Genomic DNA, 21356 nt, shown 5'->3' on the forward strand with positions numbered 1-21356 from the left:
ACTCATCCACAGGAGGCTGGGGAGTGGTTCCAAGGGACATGTGGGAGCCAGACCCACAGGGGAAGGTGAGGAGTGCGCAAGGGCAGGGACACAGCAGCACTAAGAGAGGCGAAAACTGCCCCATGGTGTTTGGTACAGCCCCTCCAACCTCACAAGAGGCTGTCTCAGTGCACGCTCAGAGAAGGCGAAGACAAGATGACACTGCCTACCTAAACATCACTGCTCCAAGTAACGGGTGCTATGCTCACACCACCACGATTTAGCATCCAAGCACTTCAGGAAACGCTTCTCAGGAGTTTGAACAGGGGTCCTACAGCATCACCCACCCCAGGATCAGGAAGACAGCTCTCCTACGGCACTGCCACCACCTCCCACAAGTACCAGGAGCTGGCACCCAGCTGCAGCTCAGTGGTTTCTTCTGTTGCTCAGTACAGTGTTTCAGAAGAGAGAAAGTAATTCAAGAGGACAGGGTAGAGGTTGCCTCAGGTATGGACAGAGCTGAACTCTTTGCAGACATAGCAACAAAAAAGGCAGGTTACATTTCAGGGAACAAAAACCACCCACTTTCAGCTGCTGGAATGCAAAATGAACTGTTACAGACACACGGACACACAGGTACCTTTCTGCACATCCACTAATGCTAGTCCCTCCTATACTGGCTGAGTATATACCTGAGAAACAACATTAGTGTTGAAATATTGCCCTTTAGAAAGCTTGAAAACGGAAGGGAGCAGGGAGAGGGGGTCAAGAGAGAGCATAAGAAGTGGCAGCCTCTCCTTCCCAGTTTCCTTCGCATCCTCCCCAGCTCAGAACAAGGCCACACCAGCGTGGACACAGCCTGCTCAGAACAAGACCAAAGGAATATCAGTTCACAGCTCTACAAAGCACACTAGTGTCAGTACAACTGCCTTTCAGATTCCAGACCTCAAATCTGAAGGAAGTTGGTGCATTTTCTATAAAGAGACTCCTGTACAAGTGCTATGGGACAGCTGCATTCATGTTCAACAACGACTCCAGCTAGACTACTTGCATCAGTGCTGGCTGCCTGTGGCTATTTGGTTTGATGGCAGAATCAAAAGGCGCTTTAACAACTTGCAGTTAACTTCTCCTCAAAACAGACATTAGGCACATGAACAAAAAAACAAGAGCTCAATAAATTAGCTTCTCAGCAGAAGAAAAGACACCTGGATTGCAGCATTTCACTGAGGTTCCAGAGAAGGCCGTACAGACACCTGCATGCTGGAAGGTAACCTTTTCAGTGGCTTGTCAGCAGCCTGCTTGCCACTGGAAGGAGGAGACTGGACTCCGGGATCTAGCTGGGAAGACTTGGACTTGCGACTGGGTAGCAGAGAATGTTTGCTGGGGGCAGCGTCTTTAGGGACAAGTTTTTCTTTTGCAGTAAGGTTGGCATTGGTTTGGGAGGCTGGTGGGACAACACCTTTCTCTGATTTATCTTCCAGCACGTTTTTACTGCCTGACTTGGAACTGCCACTCCCCGTCTTTTTGGAGAGCATCGTGGTCTTCCCCAGGTCTGCTGACCTCCGCGTCTCCTTCTGCCTTAAGGCCGATTTAAAGAAGGACAGCCCCTTCTCCTCTGACTTGCTGTCCCTCTTCAGGGCGGAGCGCACACCCACGTTTGGAGACCGCAGGTTGGCCATGGAGGAGCTCCGCACGTGCTTGCTGTCCACGGCGCGGCTGTCGCTCCTGGAGTGGCTGATCCGCGGGGAGCTCGTTCTCGAGCTGCTGGTAACGCTCGTCTTATCCGACCCCAGGCTTAGCTTAGAGCCCTCCCTGCTGAGGCTTCGGTCTGAAGTCCGGCTCTTCCCAGCAGAAGAGCCCTTAGTCAATGAGCCCGATGGGGTTCTCTTGGCAGCTGTGGAGGATGGAGATGAACCTGGCCTTTGCTTCTGCTGGGCCGATGGGACAGCCACCTCAAGGGGCTTCGTGCTATGGTCCCTCCTAGCCTGAGTGGGAGCGGGAGACCCATGGCGCCCGCTGGCCCTAGAGGAGTCCGTCTTACTTCTAGACCGGGACACTTTCTGGGCACTCTTTAGTGGAGGAGGAGAAGCATGAGAGACTTTGGTCTCTTGCGTAGATAAGCCTGTCCGTCCCTTCCTCAAACTTTTGTCTGGCTCAGAAACTCCCTTGGAGCTGTGAACCTTCTTAGGAGTGCCATCTGCCTTCTCTGCAGCCAGCACCGTCCCACCGGGGGCTTTCACCTCCTTGACAGGAGAGCTATCCACAGAATCACTCTGATCAACAAAGGCGATTTGGTTGTTGTTATCAAAAGGGTCCAAAGCAGGGTGATTCCTGTCTGGCTGCACAGAGCTTTTGCCATACTCATCTGAAAGATCTGAGCTAGATGTCCTTACAACAGCCTCTTCCCTGAACGCCCCTTCCATGACGGCCAAAGGAGCCCTGCGAGCCGTCCTGTGCTCCCGCCGACTGCCATCGCAGGGCTCCAGGTAGCTGCTAGAGAGGTTCCTCAGGCTGCCAAAGCAGGAGGTGGAGACTTTATCGTCAGCAGCCTCCCCGATCTTCTCCAGGGTGGAAGCAGAGGTGTGCACCGGGGAGTCTCCAGAGAAGCGCGATGGTGAGTTGGAGCGCAGCTGCAGCTTCGCAGAGAGGGACCAGGAGGGCCTGACACCGTTCTCACTCACTGCCAGCGGGCTGGTGACAGACGATCGGGATGACAGGCTCTGGCGCTGGACACTTCGCACAAAGGGACGAGTCGAAAATCCTCCTGCAGAGAAAGAGACCCCTCAGTGCGAAAGCTGGGCCCTGCCTGTCCCAGCCATCCACAGACACCGCTCCCTGTGTCCAACAGCCCACCTACACCACGCTGCTTGCCTCCCCGTGCCTGCTGCAGCCACAGCTTCTTGCATGAAAGCTGAATAAGGAGTTCAACAACAGTTATTTGCTACCGGCAATCTGTAACTAAAACCCCAGGTTTTCCTCTCATCCATGAGCAGCAGGAGAACAAACACAGGTTTTGTACCTTGGAAGTTCTTGAAACTAGCCATCAATTCAAACTCAAATCAAAACTAAGATTATGATCCCAGAAGTGCATGTATCTGTCTACAAAACACAAGCACAAGTCCTTGAGAGGTTTAGTTGACAGCATTTCCTTTCTTTGAAAGGCTCCTTAAGGTTCTGTCCTGCTCTTCTCCACCCTTTTATACCAGAGAAAAGCTCACCTGTGCCAGAATCCATCTGCCAGAACCCACAGTGCCTGCCTCCCCAGCTGCTAGAGTAACTGTCCCTCAAACTACGTATTTTGCAGCTATTTTAACAGGGATCTTGCAGCAGAAACAGCGGCCCAGTAGCCCCCATGCACTGCAGTGCTGATACACACCATCATCTTCACTCCTTTCCCCAGTCAGCTCTACTGATTCCGAGAGCGAAGCCAGGGATGTGCGCCGCGAGGAGGCTGCCGAAGCGATGCTGGGCTGCTTGCTGCCAGGCAGGCGGCTGACCCAGTGCTCACAGAGCGAGGAGCTTGTGGAGCCTGCAAGGAACCAGGCACGGGCATCAGGCCAGAACATGGGAAACACTGGAAGGACACAGAGCTGGGTACGTACCACATGGCACCGGCTTCAACAGGCATCCGGAGTCTGGAGCCGGTTGACACAGCCACAGCATCCAGACACTGCTGAGAGCAAGTCCCCGCTTGCATGAAATAGTGTGGCCATAAGTGAAAGACAGAATGGCACCCAGCCCAGTACACTGTGAATCAACAGCAGCAGTGCAACAGCAGGCAGGCAGAGGTGCAGTTCCGGAGCTGCCACAAAAACACAGTGCAAATCCTTTCCTTTCCAAAGACATCTGCATCCACTCCCACCTCCCCCAGGATTCAGCTGCTGCCCACCACAGACCAGCAGCTCTGCTGGAGAGAAAGTGACTGTCCCATTTCATGTACTGGTTTTGACAAGGGCAGCTCTGAGCAGCATTGCCAATGGGGTAGAGGGGGGTTCCCCATCTCCACAGCCCCTTTGACACAACTACCCTCAACAGAAGAGGTGGGAGCTTCCTGTGGCCCCTCTGCACAGCAGCAAGCTCAGAGAAGCCTCACCGAGTTCTGGGACAGAGAGCAGGGGCTTAAACCGGGCGGAAAATCCTTCAGAAGAACAAACTGTCCATGAAAGACAAACCACCACCACTCCCTGACAGTGCCTGCAGGGCTTACCTGCCACAGAGCTGTTGGCAGACCAGGATGGGATTGCTGTGCGCCTCTGGTAGAAAAGAATGTAAGCTGTTTGCTTGCAGACTTCATTTTCAGGAAGTTGCTGAACATCACTGTCATCAAAGCAGTACCACTGACCATCAACCGAATTTTTGCAATATGCTGAGAGGAAAAACATGACTCTTAGACCTTCCTCACTCCTGCTACTGTCAGGTTTCCTGTCTGATAACTTATACTTGACCCTATCTGCTATGACGGAGTTGGAGGGGAATGAAAGAAATAGATTTATTCATGCAACACATCCTCTTCCAGTCTCCCATTCCAGGATTTTCTTTGTCCAGCATGACTGCTCAGAACAGACCACCATTACAGACAAAAACCAAGGGAAAACTGGACACGCACATTCTGGGGCTACTGTGTGGAGTCACACAAATCCTAAGACCCACCAAGCAACTCTCTCTATCTCTGGCTGCTCTCGGAGCTGTTGGAACAGGCTCAGAGGAGTTCATAAACTGGCTGTGCACACAGCCAATGTGCAAACACTTCCTGGGTCTAACAGCCTGTTGCAACTATGCAAGTTCTGCTCTGAGTGGCCAGGAGCATTTCTGAAGCATGAAAGGCCAGTTACATTATTCTGAAGGAAAAAAAGGAGCTGAGAAAGAAACATACAGTACAAGATTTGGGGTTAACAGGCATTATTCCATTCCTCATATGTCATAAAAGTCACCCCTGCAGTATTACACAGCCAGCCCTTATCAGTTGGGTTAGGTCCTTTTGCCAAGAAAGATGAGGAAGTTACAGACACTCAAATGTCAATGTAAGAGTTTTCTTCCTGAAAGGGTCCACCACACATGACATGCCAGGTACTTGCCTGTATAGTGTCCCCCCTGCATGGTGCCATGATGATTGCAGACAGCATACAGGTCATAGATATAGTCCTCAGGATCCCTCCCAAGACCATAGGGCCTCCTCCAGGGTGACCAGTGAGATGGCAAACTCCAGCTGCTCTGGCTGCGTTTCACAACGTGAGGAGTCATGTCCAAACCATTCAGGGGGAACTTAACCATGTTCTGAAGTTTCATCCTTCGGTCTCCTTCCTGTGTAAACAGAAGGGCATGAACTGCAGTGGCAGGAAGGCCACCATGCCTGGAGGAAACAGAAATCCAGGACAGGAATACCCAGGGCAGAAGAGGTAGTGTAGCCAGGTCCCCCCTGGCTGAGCAGCAGGCCTCAAGGCATCCTTACCTGTCGAAACCTTTTGAGATGTATGATGAGAACATCCGGTAAGGTCCAGAGGCTCAGTGTGATGCTACCCTGCTGCAGTTGCTTGCAGTGTGGGCATCGCCATGCGTCATCTGGGGCAAGCTACATGGAAGAGGAAGGAGTGGGTTTTAGTTTTCACAGTCTAAGGCAGCTTTAGGCTGTCAAACATCTTTTCCCTCACTTCTGAAAGAGGAGACAAGACAGACTCCAAATTAAAGCTCAGTCATGGGTTCACCTGTAGGACCGTCCCCTTTTACAGCAGATCAGACCTCTGGCAACGAGATGTAGATCATGCAGTGCTCCAGGCAAGGGCCAGATCAGACCCACCTGCAGTCTGCTCCTGTCACATCAACCTCCTCTCACCATGAGCAGCTCCTCCAGCTAGAGGAGGAGAGCAGCCACACTCCTGGAGAAATGAGCTCAGTGGGCACTGCACTGTGTGCAGTGGTTGGGGTCCCACTCAGTGGGTTTTACCTGAGCCCACCCCAGGCCTGATCAGGCTTGGAAACACACAGCTGCTCCAAGACAGAGCAGTAAATTCCCAGGAGAAGTCACACTGTTCTAACCCTTTATCATGTGTGCCAGAAAAAGACATCGCTGGTTCACAGGGAGGAAACTGCAGAACAGAGGAGTGAGTTCTCCTATCAACATTTGGGCAAAACCCCCAGAAACAGCACCTCCCACAGCTTCCTCCTTACTGCAGAGAATCTCTGTTAGCAGGGCTGGTAACTACTGTTGTGTTACAGAACTGTTCTCTTGTCTCAACAAATCAGTGTTTGCAGAAAACAGCTCCTGTGCTGAGCGTGGGAGCTGGTGCAGCACGTGGACAAGCCAGGCCTCCCGAGTCCTGTGTTGCCCCTACCTGTTCCTCTTTGGTGTACAGTTGGAAACACTGAGATAAAGTGCAGGTCTGAGGTTGGTGATGAAGCTCTCTCTGCTGGCGGACACTGTCAGAGTCTGGAATATATTCCTCTTCAGTGTTCACAAACAAGCTGCATCAGGCAAACAACACATTTACCCACACATCCACCCAACAGCCCCAAGTCTATGACCATGGGGTGAAGCTTGAGGGGTCTCCTGTTTGCTGAAGGGTGCATAATTCACACAGCCACACAGCATCACTCTTGAGGTGAACATGCTTCAAGGATTTCTACTTTATACTTACTAATCTTTAGTTTCTTTGTCCCATTCTACCACTAATTTCACATGAGCAGTTCCCCCCTGTCCACATGACTTCAATGCCCTGCAGAGAGGAGCAGACAGAAGTTAGACCATCTTTCAGTCTCAAGTCTACTTTATCTTTTACATGTACAACTTCTCTCCACCTGCCCCCCACCTTTCCTCCACTCCCACACAGCTCATGTTTGCAAAGGAGTACAAGGAATTCACATAACAAAGAACTCGGCAGAGCTGGCAAACTGCATTACCCAGTACTTTGGTGCTGGGAACAAACAGACACTTATTTACAGCACAGACATCCACAGATTTCTAAAGAATAACAGATGCTACAAAGAAGTAAAATGGTTGGAGTAAAACTTCCATTGTGCTCTCCATTCGGAAGAGGAGACTCCAGATGGCATCACAGCCACCACTGAGAATCCTCACACAGCTTCTTGAGGACACTCAATCGCTTCCTTGCTCCTACGGCCTGTGAAGTCCATTCCACACATCCACACCAACACCACCCCTTCCTGCATGGCTACACATGGAGTCCCCAGCTGACAAACCTCTCCCCACCCCTGAATGAGCTCACCTTTCCACCGTTGGGTGGCAGAGGGGTCGCTCCTCCTGAGGTAGCAAGTACGTTATGCCCACAACACTGACCACTCGCAAGCTGAATGGGCAAACCTGCAACAAGGAGTAGAAGTCATCTCAATGGCTCAAACCCAGTTTACCCAAGTGCAAACCTGCTCTCATCCTGGCTGAGGTGTACTTTGTCCTAGAAAGTGTGTTTTATGCGAGAAAGCAAATTCACAAGGACTCAGTTATACCTAAGCAGCTATCAGAGGGGTGAGGTGCAGCAAGAGAGGCTTTGTACCCAACAGCTCCTCTACAGGGACCTGAGCAGACACCAGGTTCTCATCAGAAAAGCACCATCGCTAAGTAAATGTTTCAGCTTTTAAGGCAAACACCAGCAACCAGTGGATTCCAGTGCAGACACCAGCACTAACCTCTCAAATATTTCTTGAAGATAAGGTGAAGCAATTTCTTCCCCGATCAGTCTAATCTTACTTGTCCCTTTTACAAAGCACCAAAGAGGAATACCAGATCTGGATATCATTGCATAAAGAAGTATTGGGAAGCTCTCAGTTTGGTGTGTGCAGCATGATCATCACTGCAGGTAACTGGCTTCCACCCCGTCAGTCCCCATCACAGAGCTGGAAGTCTCAACCAGAGAGATTTGCCTTACCTGCAGGCAGGCTGCAGGCCGCAGGAAATACTGCATCTTCTCCAGGATTTCCTTCTGCAGAATATCCCAAGCAATTGTTTTTTCCAAATGCAACACAAAGGGCAAGCCAAACCTATGGGAAGGAGAAGCAGTTGAGGCAGGAAATAAAGGACTACTCTGTTCAGCAATCAACCCCCAGACCCCCACTCTCCTCACTCGGCACTCTTCGGATGAAGACTTCTCTCCAGGGAAGAGGCACTTAACTTTGGGATAACGCTGTCACAGCTGCCCATGCAGAGAGCCCCTTCTAACAGGCAGTCCTGCTCCCTGCTCAAGCAGGTTCAGGCTGCAGAGCTTTGTGACCTGCCTGGGATAATGTTTTGTGAAGCAAACTTGAGCAGCTGAGACAGTTCCAAGTCTGCTGTTGGTACAAATGCCTTTGCCATGGTCATATCTCACTCCCCACCCCATTTGACTCCCAATTAGAAACTTCCACACATCGCAGATATGGTCAGACGTGCTTGCTGCTCTCTGGAAGCAGACAGCTTACAGAGAGGTGGCACAGCTTCCAGCTGCTCTGCACTCACCACTTCCCATTAACACAGGACTATTTGAAGTTCACCAAAATAAGGAATATTTTGCAGCATTCATGAATGGTTTTTCATCAACATGCTCTTTAGCACCTAATGCAAGCTAGGAATGCAAGCTGCTGCTCCTTCACCTTGTGTTTTCACCACATGGTGAGTAAGCCCCAGGTCAACTAAGGATGCAGCCAGAAGAGCAGCTCTAAGTGAAGCAGCCACTCACCTTTTGCTCTGCTGCCCAGTGCACGCTCGGTTACACACCAGCAAGACAATCTTTTCATTTGCTGCTGGTTTAGGAGAGGACTGCTCCAGTTTTCCAGACTTTGCTGCTCCTTGAGTGTAAGATACTGTTCGGGAGTGTTCAGTGCCGCATTTCAAGTTATTCAGGTTATTGTTCACATGTATTCCTGAAAAATGAGGGGGAAGGAAACGTTTATGTCATATGCCTTTAGTGTTCTGATGCCCCCCTCAGGAAACCCTTCCTGGGCTGCAGAGGAACAGGTCAGTATGGGATCAAGACCACTTTTGCCACTTGCATGAAGGCTTCAAAGAGCAATTACTTTTCACTGTGACTCTTTACAGAAAGAAACTGAATGCCAGTGCTCACCTAAGTGACTTTCCACAGCACTTTGTATGTACAAGTGCTCACGGCTTTGCCTGTAAGAAAAGCTGAAGTGACACAGACCCTGCTTATGATTTCCAATAATAAAATTTGCCTTTGATTATGCTCCATCCACCCAGGATGCAATTACTCCCTTTCAGAAGGGGATGCAGAGAAGCTGAGGCTTCTGAGCTTTGAAAGAGAAAGTGTTTGCTCATTCCTGAGCCTGTTTATTCATCACTGGCAATCTGATTTTAAATAACACAAACTCAATGGCTTCAGCTGGTCTCTAGCAGGTCTTTAAATTAAGCCTGACAACAGATTTCACATTAAAGCAGCCTGGCATGCAGAATCAGCCTGGGAAGCCGTAGAAAGGAATGTACATGGCTTCTTGATAACCTCCCAGCTGACAACACCATGAAGTCCGCTGGAATGAAGCTGGACAAAGAGATGAAATCAATACACCAGAACATCAACTACTTGTGGGGCTTCTATTCTCAAGTATATCGTTTTCCAAAACAAGCCTCTCTCACGCACACCTGAGGCAAGCATCAAACAGAGCTATGGACTTACCTCTCTGACTGAGGATACCCTCAGGCCTAAATATCTCTGGGGTCTCAAAGGCAAAAATGCAGTCGCTTTCATGAATGGTGTCCAGGTCATCAGTGTCGCAGAAGGAACGGTGAAACCCATCATAGTACATCTCTGTCAGCACAATCTAGAGCCAGCAGAAGCAAACCAGAACCATCAAACCACCCCTGCCTGGTTCAACTGAGCTGCCCCATCCCTGCTAAGGGATGGCACTCCTCAAAACTTCCTGGCACCAGCCAGGAACAAGGAACAGGGAAAAAGACTGACACAAATGAGAAGCTGGGGTAAGGGCAGCACATGGAGAGGTTTTTTCAGTGGGATCAGATAGCTTTCCTGAAGCTCTTCCTACAGAGGAATTCACCATAGATGCCCAACGGTTCCCTCACTGACAGCATGCATGAATACCCGTGTGATCAGGAATGTCTGCACACTCCACTGACGTGGAGTGCTGGCAATCCCAACGTCACTAGGTTTCAAGAAACCCATGCACAGGGAAAAGCATGATCCAGGTTACCACCACCCTGCTTCACGGATGGAATTTCAATTCCTACATCCCCAACGTGGTACAAAAGCCCTTCCCTCCCTCCTGTTGAAGGGAGGGCACCCAGTGACAGGCCCAGCACGTTACCTGTTCTGTTGGTATCTTGGTTTCTGAGGACACAGCTTCCCGCAGCCTGGCCACCGTCCCCACCACTGGCACAGCCACACCAATGCGCATGCAGTGAGAGCACTTGCCCTGGTACACCACGGTCACGTAGAGCGGCCTGCGGAGAGCAGGGAGGCACTCACACCCTGCAGCTTTGCTCGGCATCTTTATCTTCGCTCTGAACTTATCTGGATTTTTTTTCCCCTCCCTGAAGCTTTTTCCTTTACCAGCAACTGCTGCCTTGCAAAAAGAGCATAAGCACTTTGCAGGAAAACTTTTCACTTCACTTTTTGACACTGGAGTCATCAGTGAGGCTGTTCCAAGGAAAGTTAAAGAAAAGTGTTTCATCCTTTTCCCCTTCTTAATTTTAAAATGCTATAAATAAAGTCAAAAGCAGAATGTTTGGTTACGGGAATCAAAGATTTTTTTCTCCCCAAAATTAATTCTATAGGAAGCTAAGGGGGAGGGGGGGAGGACCATTCTGAAACAAGTAGGAGGCTTAATTTTCCAATTCACCTGCAAAGCTAAGGAATTAAAGCCCCATATGGTCCTATCCATCTTTTTTAAAGACTTACTGCAGAGATTTTTGCTGACACCTCTCTTCCTTCAGTAGAAAATTAAACACCCCTATGTGCATGGGAAACAGCCAACTCGATAGTTACATACCGTGTATGAGGCAAAGGAATTGGCAGAGAGATGCAGAGGAAAGGGTCAAAGGTGTTGCTCTGCTTCTGGCAATGAGGGCACGTCAGAGAGGACCTGGTGCAAATATCAGTAACAGGGCAGAGTTATTCCTCATTTCATCCGAACAGATAAATCACCAAAGCACAAGCAACAGCCTTCCCATGCCAACCTGGCTGCCCCTCTCTACTCTTCCTCCTCTCCACAAAGCACTCTTCACAGACAGAGCTGCTGTAAGTGATGGGCTGCTGGTTCCTAGGTCCTTTTTGATTAATTAGGTTCCAAGTCCATTACAGGGTTTGCCAGGAAAGACTTCCCCCCAACTCACAGCCTTTTAACAAACAGCACTGCAAAATTAACAATGCACCACCAGTTGCCCCAGCATGGAAGGCCGGGAAAGGTTTTGGCTTTGAAAAGAGGTGAAGTGAAGGGAGGGAGATGGCAGCACGAGCACCACACGTGTACAGACCTCTTCCTCTGAAGGGAAAAACACCTCTCACATCCAGCATTAACCTGCACTTTACACTGGCTTTGTGTTTTTATACCAGGTTTAAGTTTTCTCCTTCACAAAGGAATCCCTGGCAAATGCTGGGGAGACAGCCCTGCAATTCCAATTTTGAGAGCACCACAGATACAAGGAACACTGAAGTCAGGCTGTTCTCTTCTATTAGTTCTGACTTGCTTTCAGGATGCACTGGGGCAGGTGAAGAAGTGGCACATGCTGTAGATTTTCACAGGATATCCCAAATTTGAAGTAAGGAAATTCTCTCTCCCCTCTGGAGCAAGATCTTAGCTCAGATTTCATTCAGGAATTCACAAACAACAGTGACAACAGTCGCAACTGCACTGGGGGATCTAGTGTCAGGGCAGAATCGTACTGGGGTCACCAATACATGCCTTAATGCCTCAAAATGTACTAAGTATCATACCTGTACTGGGCTTGAAAGAGTTCCTGCACGAAAGTACTGCTGATTGGAAAGGCTGGTCCCTCGAGCAGCACATCATCCTCCAGGGGCGGCTAAAAGAGAAGGATAAACCCTAGAAGCACTGCCAGGCGTGGAGTGCTGGATGGCTCCAGCACCCCTGGGCACATCTGTGCCCTTCCTGCCCAAAGCTACCCAAAAAGTGCCACCAAACGTTCAACTAAGGAGTGTGCTGTGCTCACACGGGGGTTACACAGTGTGAGGTAGCTTAGGGCAGCCCTGGGGTGAGCAGGGACCTCGCAGCAGGGCAGCTCTGGCAGCTCCTGCCCGTGGTGCCTCCCAGCTCTTGTGGAGCAGCATGGGACCCTTCCCAAGTGATTGTACTGGGGAGCACCCGCCAGGGGTTAATGAAGCAAACAGTGGTTTCACCCAAACTTTTGCTCCCCCCAAACTATAAGAGTTGAGAAGCCAGCAGGGAGATGGAATTGAAAAAGGAAGCCTGTATCCAAAGTTAGAGCCAATGTCCCGTGCTGGCTCCCAGCGAAACCCCTCACCTTGAGCGGAGGCATCCCACTGTAGTTCACCACGTTGTTCAGATCCTCGTGGACTCTGTCGAGGAGCCACAGCAGGAACTCCTGCGCGTCGTGCTGGGCGTTCCCGCGGTACTGCATGGCGTTCTTGGACACAATGTTCTGCAGAGGGAGGAGATGGGTACAGCGGGAGAGCAGCAGTGAGCACTGCCCTCCACCGAGCCCGCACCACCGCGGAGGCAGGGCTGGCAGCACACTTAGAGCCAGAGAGACACAGCTCTCTGGAGGGACACTGCTGTCCCACACCAGCCAGGCATGGGACAGGACCTACCACTGCGGGTCAAGCCTCTGCCCAACTGGAGCTACAGCAGCACCCGGTGCCTTGCTGGGCAGGGAAACTGCCAGCAGCCTCAGTACAGAGCAGAGGGGTGAGGGCAGTGGTTGTGGAGGAACTGCACCATCGGTAAACAGAAGCATTCATAGCAAACTTGGTGCTCAACCCCTCAGAACTGAGCCCCAACCCTATCAGTGTACTGTACTGGCACACAAGCCAGGAGCGCCGAGGGGCCAGGCAGGATCACACACACGGAGCCCCAGCTCCTCCACTCCTCTAATCAGACTTTGCAACAGCTTTGAGAAATGAGGCTGGGCTGCTCGCTTTATCCCTCTAGAAAATGGGGTCACCAGAAGCAGGGGGTGGAGAAAAAGACAGGAAAGGACTGATAAACATATAGTGCCTGTCCTCTGTAATCTGTGCACCTGCCTCAAGGCAGCAAAACAAGGGAAAACAGACATAATCGCTCTCCTCACGTGTGCACGAGCCCTCCTGACAGCAGCTGCCTTACCTGATCTAGCTTGTCCTTCTAGCTTGGTGACGTTAGCCAGGAGGTGCTATCACCACACTGCAAGTCCTAGGCTAGACAGAGTTGAAGATAAAAGGGGCTTTAGTGTTGCTAGGAAGAGGAGAATCTCATATTTGCAGTAAAAAAGGGGGCATTATGGGGTCTGTATGGAAACATACACCAGTAAGCACCTCAGGCACCCAGGTGAGTGTCCCTTATATCATCTCCCTCTGTGTCACCAGCACATAACTCCAGCCTAGACCTTCACTGCCTTTTACTGACGCGTGCTCCTGGTGATGTGACATCCTACACTGAGCTGCACAAGCTGAACACCCCAGAGCACAGCAAACCCCAGGGATTCACATCAACCATGTGCCTGTATCTGTGTCATTCCCATCTCCAGGATAACTGCTCTGATTTCAAGACTCCTGCGTCCTGAGTGGACCCAGAATAAAGAAAGAGCTGCCTGTGGAGAGAGATCGCAACATCTTGGAAGTGGTTCAGGAAGCACTACAAAATATCAGATGCGATTCCCTCACAAGAGGCTCCGTTACAACAACCACTCCAGCAGCAGCAGTGTGTTCCCAGTGTCACTCACACTGCCTATCACAGCCGCTGCAAGCGGGTTTGTTAGTGCTTAAACCTCTGCATCTGCTGCTCTATGGAATGTGCACTCCGAGCTGCTGGGAGCGCAGAGCCCTGCGAGGCTGGCGAGGTGCAAAGGAGGAGCAGCAGACACAGTGTGGAACAGGCAGTGCTGGGGAGCACGGACCAGGGCAAGAGATAAAGGAGCTGAATCAACCGGTTTAACAGTCTGAGAAGTACAGCAGGAACTCAAAGCGCAGCCCCCGCTCAGCTGCCTGCCTCTGCACCTAAACAGTCCCACGGCTTCCCTCCCCAGCCAGCCCCTCGCTTTGGGCTCTGTGAGCGCATGCGGGGTCCCATTGCTACCAAAACAGGCTGCAGATACAGAGTTAAGAAGCAATTGGTTTAAAAAAACACATCAACCCACATTAAACCCACCACATTTACCACCACCACCCCCCCCCCCCCCCCCCCCCCCCCCCCCATAGCCTTTAATCCTCTGCCCCTAATCTGGCTCTGCTGGAAGTGTAGGTGGCAAATCTGACCAGACCCCGTCCATTGCCAGAGGTACTACAAATGGGTCAGGAACAACTTCGGTGCAGCTGTTTCAGATGTGAGGCTCCAGCAATGAATACTGACCCCCCCTCCCATCCCCTTCCAGGAGCACACAGACAGGCACCTCCAGCCCCCTCCCTCAGCTCAGCCCTGAAGAGCGTGCAGAAGGATGTGTGAGAGCCGGCACACAGGCACCCTGAATGGAAGTGGCACCACCAGTCGAGATAACAGGGGGAAAATCATCATTTCCTATTGATTGCACACACTTACCCTACCCCCTAATGCAAGCACCCAACAACCACACAAGTCCCTGCCTGTCTGTAAAGCAGATTTACAGCAAAGACGCATTATCATATTTATCAGCCGCTGGAAGTTTGATAATCATTCATCCGTTGCTCTGAATAGATGCAATAAATAAATCCAAGCACAGCTGAACCTCTGGCCTCTCCTCTGCTGCTGTTATTGTTCCAGATTACAAAGACAACTCAGGGAATAATGTCAGTGTGCTGTTTTGCAGCATGCCTCTGGTAGGAAGCAGCTGTGGGGAGGTTTTTGTACATGAGCGGATGAAGCCAGCTCATTAGAGACCTGACACAATGCCACATGTGAGCAGGAAAGAAAGGCTATTCTTCATCTTCCACCGAGCACCATCAAGTTCTGCTCAACCAGGTTATTATTTTTCTTTCTTAAACCCACAGGCACAGTTCTGTGTTTGGGCAACGTCTGCTGCAGACACCTCACGAGGAGCATTTATCTAAGTTACTCCCTGTGCTCACACACACAAACAGCAACTTCCCCTCTCTGAAGGGAGATGCTGTTTTCTGGGGAAAGCAACACCCAGGAAACAGTTCAGATCTTCTGTCCTCCCCCAGGCCGGGGATGGGGACAAGGCCAAGGCCAGCACCAGCCCTGTGTCCACCCACCTACCTCCTGCCCAGCACTGAGGACAAGGCACTGGTCCAGCCAGGGACAGAAGAGATCTCCTCTGGCTGAGCAATACCACAGCTCAAAGAAGGGAGTTCTGAAGGCAGCAGCTCTGTCGAAGCAGCCAGTGCAGGACACAGCACTCCTCCTTTTATCCATGGGGCATCCCAGAGATGCTGGGGCTCTGGAGGCAGAATCCCATGGGAGATAATGGCAGCTCCTTGGGAAGCCAGAACAGCTACCAAGAGCTGGGCCCTGCCTGCTGCAGGGGGGTGAAAGCACAGCTTTTATTGCTGCACTTCAGAAAGTAAAGCCAAGAGCAGCAGGCAGAGCACGGTGTGCCAGGACCACAGGGCATCCTCCAGCACCTTTAACAAGCCCGGACAAGCAGCATCACCCCACCAGCCCCTGCCTGACACCCATCTCATGCTGGCAGCTACTCTCACCCTCCCAGGTGAAGCCTCAGTTAATCCTGATGAACCACCTTTCTTCAGCACATAGAGAGGGCAAAGTCTGTCAAGATGACACCTTTCAGGGCTGCTGTATGCACACACAGTGCTTGCTTCTCTGTGCAGCCACCGGCGGTGAAGAGATTGTAAAAAAACACCAGGAAAAAAGTAGGCAAAAATACCCAACCCCCCCCCCCCCAAAATGGACTTGCATTTCATTGATCATTAACATTAAAAAAGCCTGATGTGGAAAGGCTGCCCAAGACCTTTGTGATCCCGCTGAAGAAGCACATTCCCATGATGACAAGGAGTGTCACAATGATGTAGAAAAGTTGTAACTCACTTCTTGTTTCAAGTGAAGTGTGTCACTTCCAAACCGCAGAGCAGCCCTAGGACAAGCCACCCCATCACAACACCTCCACTGGGAGCACCTGGACTGAACTGGAACAAGCACTTCAAGATCCCACATTACCCAGCCCCACTCAAAGCCCTTTTAGATGAACACAGGAACTGAAACACCAGAACCAAGAGACAAGGGACCAGGAGGGAAGGGCGAAGGGTCTCACACTTCTTTCCTGTCCCAGTCCTCCATCTCTATGTAATGGGAGGATTGTCTGCTCTCCACTGAAGTATTTTAGGAATAAGCAGTTAAGTGTCCAGAATAAAATCACCGATTGCTGTGCTAGGCAGAAAGCAAGATAACAAATATGACCTGGGGGATCCCATTTCACTTATAACTGACCCCATTAGCAAAGCATGAGAGCTCTAGCAAGTGGAAGAGCTCGTGGTTAAAGCTCCAGGAGCAAGACCAAAAGCTTCCAACACCCAAACCGCATCAAGCGGCCCCACACTGAGAACTGCTGTCATTTAAGCTACAACAGAGGGCACAGACACTGAGCACGTCAACACTTTGGAGTTCCCCCATAATGCAGGAGTTATTTATTAATTCACAAAGTGACTAACTCAGCCAACAGACTGCTTGTCCCAAGTGCAGTGTTTGCTCTTAGTGCATTTCCAACACACCAGCACCTTCAAACTGGAAGAGTTACACGCAGCTACTGTGAAACCCTACACTAAACAAGGGTTTAAATATAAATAAATAAAGCTGGAAGCCTGGCACAATCGTGAACCTGGCACAGTAATTGCTGCTCTACCGACAGGATTCATTCTGGGTTAAGATGTAATTCTGATAATCCGACTCAATCGGTTGTTTTGGTTTTGCTGTATTTGCTCTATACACTGTGGGTCACAAAAAAAAAGGCACTCTTCATCTTGCAGGACAAAAAAATGCCATCAACAGTTGTAGCACACAAAGGGTCTTGTTAAACGTTGACATGCTTCAGTGTGCAACTGGCTGCGCTGCAAGAAAGCCTCAAAACAGCAAACAGCCTCATCACCCCCAGGAGAGCAGCGCTCCAAGGCAGGGAAAGGCCCGCAGGAGCTGGGTAAGTACACAGAGCTTTCCAAGCCCAATTAGTTGAAATAAAACCCTTTCTCCCCCCAGACCCCCTCTGTCACCTCCAGACCCCCAGAGCAGCTCCCGGTGACAAAGGACACTCTGTCCTCACTGTCTGACACTCCCGGGAGCTTCGCAGGCAGAGCGGGACAGCTCCCTGGAAAAAAACAAGCCCAAAGCACAGCTACCGCTCATACAATAGATGTTTATCACCATTGTCACCCCATCACAAAGGGGAAAGAGGAAGCACAAGCTGCAATATTGGCCCTTGTTATGAAAGCAGCAGCTTTGTTTGGGCAGGAAAATAAAACCCACTGAGCAATTGAAAGGATTGTTAAAACAAACTGCAAAGGAGCACAGGACCAACAGGAAAGTCACCCAAAGCCGAGATATAAACCACCATCCATCACCTCCACCATGGGGCTCCTGCGCTGTCCTGCCAGGCTCCCTCTGCTCCCAGCCCTGCTTCTCAAGGATCCAAACCTCCCCATCCCACTCCACTCCTTCCCTAACCTCTTCCAACACCAGGTTTAAAACAAACACTGGCAGAGATCCTTTGGTTTCACGTGGATCTGACCAGAGATGGTGTGCTGGCTGCTGCCTGAGTGAGCACTTCACCTCCCCTCCCCGTGCATTAGCTCGCTCTCAGCCCTGCCATTACAAGACAAACCATTTTATCGAAACCACTCGTTTGAACTGCCCTTTCCTCATTCCCAGCAGCAGCAACAGCAGCACTATGTGATTCATGAACCTGTGGGATGGCTTATCTCTTGGAGACCAACCTAAAAAGGCACAAAATACTACCAAGGAAAATCAGCTGAGGGTAAAGAGCACCTCAAACCTCACCCCCTCAAAGGCCTCTGTCCGCAAGGACTCAGACACTCACTTAGTAACGAATTTCCTCTGCCCCAGGAGAAAAGCCTATAGGTATAAGAACAAGCAAGAGGATAAGTATTATCCTTTATCCTAAAAGACGCTTAGCGCCTGCAGATAAGTACTTAGGAATTAGAAAGTGTCTTTGCCCTGTATATCCAGTGACAAAAGAGGAAGGAAAAGAAAAAAAACAGCCCAATGCACACGGATTTCTGCACATGCTGGCTAAAGAGCTTTCTGACTACCAAATAACTGCTACTGTCAATAGCTGCTTGTGCTGGAGTGAAAGTGCAGAAGGACTGTTCTGAAAACACTTTTCACCCTTACAAATAACGAGGGCAATGGAGGTGGGGAGCCTTCCACCATCTATCCAAAATAAGCCTGGGGGGATGCTCTTGTTGTGGGGAGAAGCAGCAGTTTGCAGAGTGAAAGCGCCAATTTTCACCGCTCTCAAATCTGAGCCTGTTATTTACATCTTTAAATTAACTGTGAAAGCTGCTGCTGAAAACAAATTTAATTAAGAACATTGAATTTAATAGCAGGTTCAGGCTACTTAACTGGCTTTAGAGGCGCTAATTTACTATTAAAAGTAATTGACCCCATAAGGAGTCGAGTGCTTGACATAATGACAAAGTCCTCCCGAGCAGGACAGGGGCTGTTGACATTGTGCAGCACAGACCAGAACCTACTGAGACTAGATCCCCTGCAGCAAGATGCTTTTTAACAACCTCCAGGGACCTGGCAGGGAGAAGGCTGATGGGCTCCAGCTACATCCACAACAAGTAGAAAAGCATTTGCTTACTGTTAGTGATGCCTGCAAGCGGGCAAACCAAGTTCCACTATGAAAAAGAAAAACCTTGGAACATGGCCTTAATTTAATGTACAGACCTGCTTCTCTTCTTCCTGTCACTCTTATCTGAACACCTCTATGGCAGGCCTGCATGAACAGTGAGTCCTGGCCTAGAAAGTGGTCTGCTTTCCCTTTGGATTTTATCAGCTACACTGGCAAAAGGTAATTCTGCTTTCACAACCTTTTATTCCTGCTATTACTGAGGAGAAATCCACCGCTCCTCCTCCTGCCAGCGCAACTCCAGAGCACTGAGGGATTACAGCAAAGGTGAGTGCCCCGTGGTGCTGCCAGGACTGAAACTGCAGCCGAGAGGATTGCCTGCCCAAGTGCCCCTCCAGCAAGGAGCGCCCAAAACCACCAGCGTCACACAAGGTCCCTTTGTTCCAAAGGCAAACAGCTCTCCAGGGAATACCCCACCATAAGGGTGGATGCAACTGCCTGGAAACACAAGGGAGAAAAGAAGGGAGGTGCCGGCTGTGCGTCAACTCAAGTGACTGAGGGTGCCAAAGCCTATTGGCACCCCAGGGTTGCCTCTCAGGCACCCAACCATCCAACAGAGACACGGAGGAAGAGCAGACTCCAATACCCACTGTCCCTACCTGCTGTTTGCACCCCACCTGACCTGAATGCAGAGCCCCAGCACGTGTGAGCTACGTTCTTGTGGTATTTTCATGCATCTGCACATCCCCTCTCCAGCTCACTCTGCAGGAGGAATTCCCCTAAAGCAAAGGTCTTTAAGTTAATGGTTTGGAAGCTACCACCTACCCCCTCGTACCTTCACACGGATGAACTGTTTTATACGCCAGGGAATAGCTGTTACAATGAAACTTCACAATGCCTGTTTTGAGAAGCGAGGCCTAGAGCGCTCTAAAAGCCGTTGTGTCCTGTCTCCATCACATCTTCCTGCGCGGGCTCCAAGGGGAGACCACCACGGTGTGAAACAAGTTCGCGCCAGGAGGTGGGTATGGTGCTGTCCTGCAACACGCTCCCCAAACCAGCCCAGACTCCCAAGTGCTGTGAGGACCTCGCAGCAGCCACCTCCTCCTCCTCTCGTGCACTCGCAGCTCCCGGCTCTGGCGCCTCAACAACAATTAGTTGCCTCATTTCTAACAGCGGCACTTCAAAGGTATGAAACAACAAAATGGACACTTTCACAAGTAAAAAGCAGCAGAGCTGTGGGCCAGTGTCCAACGCCACCCCTAACAAACACCGCCTCAGTAATGAGGGCAGCAGCTGCTCTCACCCCGGGACGGTGAGAGCGGCCACCACTGCCATGGCATGGGCACACCACACTGTGCCCCTGCCAGGCTGTGCAGGGCCGGGCTCTGCTTCTCCGGAAGGATACCGGGAAGAGGGAGCAGCTCTCCAGAGGGCTTCCCACACCCAATGAACCACTGGGCCAGCGACAAGGCCCCACCACACCCTAACAACCAGAGCAGCCGCGCAGCCTGCGGCGTCGTGTGATGGGGAAACACGTTCCCTGGTGTCACCACCGGCTCCCAGCACCACACGTGGAGCCCAGCCCCGGGCCGGGCAAGGGGCACCAACGGCCTCCCAGTCCCGGCGCCGCAGGGATGGCGCACTCGAGCCCGGCCGCTGCCGCGCACCCGGTCCTCCCGCCTCGAAGGGACGAGGCGGCCGCCCCCAGCTCAGCACCCGCGGGGCACGGAAGCTCACCTTGAAGTCGCGGCTGTGCTGCGGGGTGTACTCCAGCGTCCAGAGCGCCCGCACCAGCTGCGCCAGCTGCTCTGTGACCTCGCCGGGCGCGGCCGGCGGTCCGTCGGCGGCGGGGCTGGGGGCGGCGGGGGGCGGCCCCCCGCGGAACTGCTCCAGCGCCAGGAACTCGGCGAAGAGCTCGGTGTTGCTGAGGCACTGCAGGATGGCGTTCATGAAGCAGGTGTTGCCGTGGTTGCGCAGCCCCGCCACGCCGGGCACGGCCTCCGGGCCCCCGGCGGGCCGCGGCGGGGGCTCGGGGCTGCGCGGCGGGCCCGGCGGGAAGCAGCTGCCCAGGCCGCCGGCCGCCTGCGGCGGGGGCAGGCGCGGGGCGTGCGGGCCGCGGGACTCGGGCTCGCTGCTGTAGTGCGAGAGAGTGGAGAGGGTCTTCAGCACGCGGCTCATGAACCCGCCGAGCGACCGCCCGGACGGGGTCGGCGAGGCGGACGGGGCCGAGCCGCCGCCCGCCGCCCGCCCGCGGAACAGCCGCTTGCTGAAGGAGCGCTTCTCCTTGGCGCTGCCGGCCGGGCCGGGGCCGGGGCCGCTCACCCGCGACATGGCTGCGCGGCGCAGCGCGCATCCCCCCGCGCTCAGCCCGCCGGCCGCCGCATCCCGCCGCCGGGCCGCAGCCGCCGCGGCTCCGCCGCCTCACGGCGCCGCCATGCAGCGGGCGGGGCGGGGCGGGCCGTGCCCTCACGTGACCGCGCCGCCACCTTAG

At 52.0% G+C, this 21356-nt stretch overlaps 1 protein-coding gene across 1 annotated transcript; it reads right to left on the minus strand.

Moving 5' to 3' along the window:
* Positions 1–1098: 1098 nt before the first annotated feature.
* USP31 (ubiquitin specific peptidase 31) lies at positions 1099–21246 on the minus strand. Its single transcript, XM_057398035.1, has 16 exons — positions 20603–21246; positions 12416–12553; positions 11868–11956; positions 10924–11016; positions 10240–10375; positions 9594–9738; positions 8643–8826; positions 7857–7968; positions 7200–7294; positions 6612–6689; positions 6309–6438; positions 5429–5548; positions 5055–5280; positions 4187–4345; positions 3356–3508; positions 1099–2743 (listed from the first exon to the last, which is right to left on the minus strand). Exons 1-16 carry the CDS (start codon positions 21194–21196, stop codon positions 1200–1202), a joined length of 3996 nt encoding a protein of 1331 aa, XP_057254018.1. The 5' UTR covers positions 21197–21246; the 3' UTR covers positions 1099–1199.
* Between the last annotated feature and the right edge of the window lie 110 nt (positions 21247–21356).

This window comes from Pezoporus wallicus, unplaced genomic scaffold (assembly GCF_028554395.1).
Source record: "Pezoporus wallicus isolate ANWC-B61680 ecotype Strahan unplaced genomic scaffold, APGP_CSIRO_Pwel_v1 contig_6274, whole genome shotgun sequence".
In the NCBI taxonomy this organism is placed as follows: Eukaryota; Metazoa; Chordata; class Aves; order Psittaciformes; family Psittacidae; genus Pezoporus; species Pezoporus wallicus.